General features: G+C 33.6%; 1 protein-coding gene across 1 annotated transcript in view; it reads left to right on the forward strand.

The window, feature by feature from the left end:
• The window catches only part of OTOGL (otogelin-like), a 170,800-nt gene that overhangs the window by 106,399 nt on the left and 60,581 nt on the right, over positions 1-3,820 (forward strand). Inside the window, exon 29 of the mRNA XM_015571106.1 lies at positions 3,415-3,582. Coding sequence (XP_015426592.1) covers positions 3,415-3,582 — 168 coding nt within the window. The remainder of the gene's footprint in view (positions 1-3,414; positions 3,583-3,820) is intronic.

Genomic DNA, 3,820 nt, shown 5'->3' on the forward strand with positions numbered 1-3,820 from the left:
TGTACTGTCTCATGTTCCTTCTGGAGCCCTTGGATCCAGAAGCAGAATTTTCTGAGAATTGACCTTCTGCCTCTTCTTACTTCGGACATTTTCCTTTCTGTCAACAAGTCTGTGCGCGTCTACTGATGGTTCTTTCCTCTAATGTGTTACACATTCTTCAAACCTGTTCTTTTAGTTTCATTTTTAATAATATTGGTCATATTCAGAGGGTGAACATGAGGCATTTGGCCTTCATGAGACACTGATGGACTCAGTGAAGTGACAGGGGAGTCTATTCTCTATGATTAAGGTAACAGGGAAAAGAATCAATCTGCATCGGAGAGTAAGAGTTTGTGAAAACAATGCGATAGAATGGATACTGGACAGGAATATAATATTGTTGATAGCAGTACAGAAAAATAATTTAAAATGATTATTCTTAATTTTTTTCATCCCAAATGATTTCAGAGCTATTGTAAATTTGCCTACTCTTCTTTGGGTATTCATAGCTGACATATTTACTTATCACACCATGGACACTATCTTATTAAAATTCTTAAGTATTATTTAAGACATGCAGAAATAAATAATTGTGGTTCTGTTACAGGAAAAATTTTTAAAAAGGCAGATGAATTAAGAGGTTACAGCTGAGATTATTTCAATAATCTTTAACACAAAGGTTGTATATACTATCTTCATGTTCATCTTATGGCATTTACTAAAATATGAATATTTCATTGTTATTGCCATAAATGAGCAAGGACTTCACAACTCTGCTAAAAAACTGTTGTACACACTTTATGTTCAGTGTTTTCTTGATAGGATATGCTTAATACTATGTTTAAAAAATCACTGCAGGAAATGATTGCTTTTGGTAGGTGGTGAAATTATTCTTCTTCCTGCAGAAAATTAATGATGAAGTCAATGACTTGTGTCTCCCAATTGTTGGTGAAATGCATGAAATAAATCCAGACACAAGATATCAATCAACTGAGAGTCAACTCAGGAGCGTTTGATTTTTATACAAAAGGATTTCTCAGGTGGCAGTTATCTCTTCAGACTGCTGTAGCAAGGGACTTGTGCAGTAGGGCAGAAATTTTGTTCATTTGTCTATTTCCTTTTTCCTATTCATTTAAAAAAATATGCATATTTTTATTGATTTCAGAGAGGAAGGGAGAGAGGGAGAAAGAGATAGAAACATCAATGATGAGAGATAATCATCCATCAGCTGCCTCCTGCACACCCCCTACTGGGGATCGAGCCTGCAACCTGGGTATGTGCCCTGATGGGGAATTGAACCGTGACCTTCTGGTTCATGGGTCTATGCTCAAACATTGAGGCATACCGCTGGGCCTTTCCCCTATTCTTACGTTGAATATCCATGAGGGTCTTCAAACCCTTAAGTTGTAGTTGTATATGTCTTCTTCGTTTTGAATTGTATCTCATTATAATATACATATTTATCTACTCATTTGTACATTATTTACATAGAGGGGTGGGCAAAAGTAGGTTCGCAGTTGTGAGTACTTGAAACAGAATTTTTTCTTGTATTATCTATCTATCATCTATCTATCTATCTATTATCTATCTATCTATCTTTTATTATTGGTAACCTACTTTTACCTGCCCCTGTATTTATTCAAATTGACATATTTATAAATTGAAGGATATCACATCTTGGAAGTTTATGTTGTTCTCGTCTTTCCTAGAAAACAATTCAGTAGGTGGTGCAGACTAAAGATTTAGTTTTCTTTGGTTTTTATTGACTTGGGCTCATAGAGAAACACTGTACATTGTAACAGCAGTGGGGTGTGCACTGCTCAGAAATTCTCCACTGTCCCCGCTCAGCTCTGTCTTGGTGCGGGGGCAAAGTTCTTTCATACCTCCTCTCCGCCCAACGTGTCAATTCCCTTAGAAAGCTCTTTTCCTCATGGCTGATAAGTGTCCCCAGCAGTTCAAGGGCAAGGTGTCCCAGCTGATGAGTCAGTGGAGGGGACAACGCTTGAAGATAACTTATTCTCTGAGACCCTGCCTCTTCTCCTGGTCCTAATGGTGAAAAAATTTTGGTTTGCTCTCCTTTCTACTTGAAAGATTTTGACCCTCTAATCCAATGATTTTCTTTTCTTCTCTTAGGTCTGGTCTTCATTCTGAAAGGGAAACAACCTTGTCCTTGGATTTCTTTAAATATATTCTTCCCTCCATCTTAACAGTAGGCTGGGAAAGGAAAATTGTCCTTGAGATGGACAATTAGAGAATAGAATGAAAGTGAAATGTGATGAGAGTAACCAGATTAATCTTTTTTGATGCCACATGCTACATATATATTAGCATTTTACATAACTTATAACATAAAATATACATATGCCTGTAAAAGGTATACTGCTGATAATTTTTAACTTAATTTTGATGATTCAGAATAAACTTCACATAGGATTGGGTTGAAGTTAATTTGATCTTATTATCATAAAATCTAACTCATTTATATTTTTAAATATCAGCAGACTTATTTACAATATATATTCTTCTGTTTATAAGATTAAATTTGCAGAAAAATTTCTCGGATTGAGCTTCAGGTTTGGTTCTATACAAACTATAGCAAATATTTTCTATTTTATATGGAACTATTTAAGTGTATGGAAAATGATAGCATTAAATAAAAAGATCTTTGATTTCTCTGTTGAGCTTCATCTTCATTTTTAAAAAAAATTATCTTTATTGTTGAAAATATTAAGATGTCCCCCTTTTCTTTTTCCATTGACCCTCTCCACAGAACTCCCTCCCCCCCAAGGCCTACTGCCCTATTATCTGTGTCCATGGGTTATGCATATATATACAGATAAGTTCTTTGGTTAATCTCTCTACCACCATCTCGAGATTTGTCAATCTCTTCTATGCTTCCATGTTTCTGGATCTATTTTCTTCATTATTTTCTTTTTTATAGACATGCCTCACTGGTGAAATTCAATAATTCCTAGAATAGCAAAATATTGTATATCACATCTGTGAATTCTGTTATCATGCAATGTAACCTATTAGGGAGAAATTATTTTTAGAAGACTATCAGAATACCTGGCTATTGATGGATAAATAAATTTCTGCTTATTGAGAGTAGATTAGGATCTTGGAATATTAGAGTGGAAAGTTAACTAGACAAAGTTCTTCACATAAGTGGGAAAATTTGAGGTGCAGAAATATATATATCCATGTGTATATATATTCTAAATTACATAACTATGTATATATATATATATATATTCCAAATAATTATAGTATATATTTTTGTAAAGAGTTCAGCTATTTTATTAGTAACTAATGTTTAAGTGTGCAGTAAGTTTTGGAGTAGCTTTTGTTATTAAAATTTATCCCATTGAAATGATAGCTTAAAATGTAAAAATTCTATGCCAATTTATAATTCTCTTACTTGTATTTAAATAGGGCTTGGAGAAGGTCCATATATGCTGGCAAGTTATGGGCAGAGTGGCCTTGTTTTGGGGGCCAATATAACCAGTAGAAGCATTTTCCCTTTGTCAAGAATTGGAGCTCAAGGTGATTTATTTTTTATTTTTATGATCACTCCAGGTCTTTTCAAAGAGAAGGCATCATGTAAGTATAATTTCCAATTGAAAATATGATTTTAGTTTTCTATTTATATTTTTTCAATTATTTATTCACACTAAATCTTAATTTGGGATCTAATATGTTCATGGCATTTTTTCTAGGTGTCCCCGAGAATATAAAATAAGATGCTGGTACATAAACCACCTACCTCTTTTGTATATAAAATAATTTCTTTTGTTTATCTGTTGGCATATATCTATCTATCTATCTATCTATCTATATA

Source organism: Myotis davidii, unplaced genomic scaffold (genome assembly GCF_000327345.1).
Source record: "Myotis davidii unplaced genomic scaffold, ASM32734v1 scaffold26, whole genome shotgun sequence".
Lineage (NCBI taxonomy): Eukaryota > Metazoa > Chordata > Mammalia > Chiroptera > Vespertilionidae > Myotis > Myotis davidii.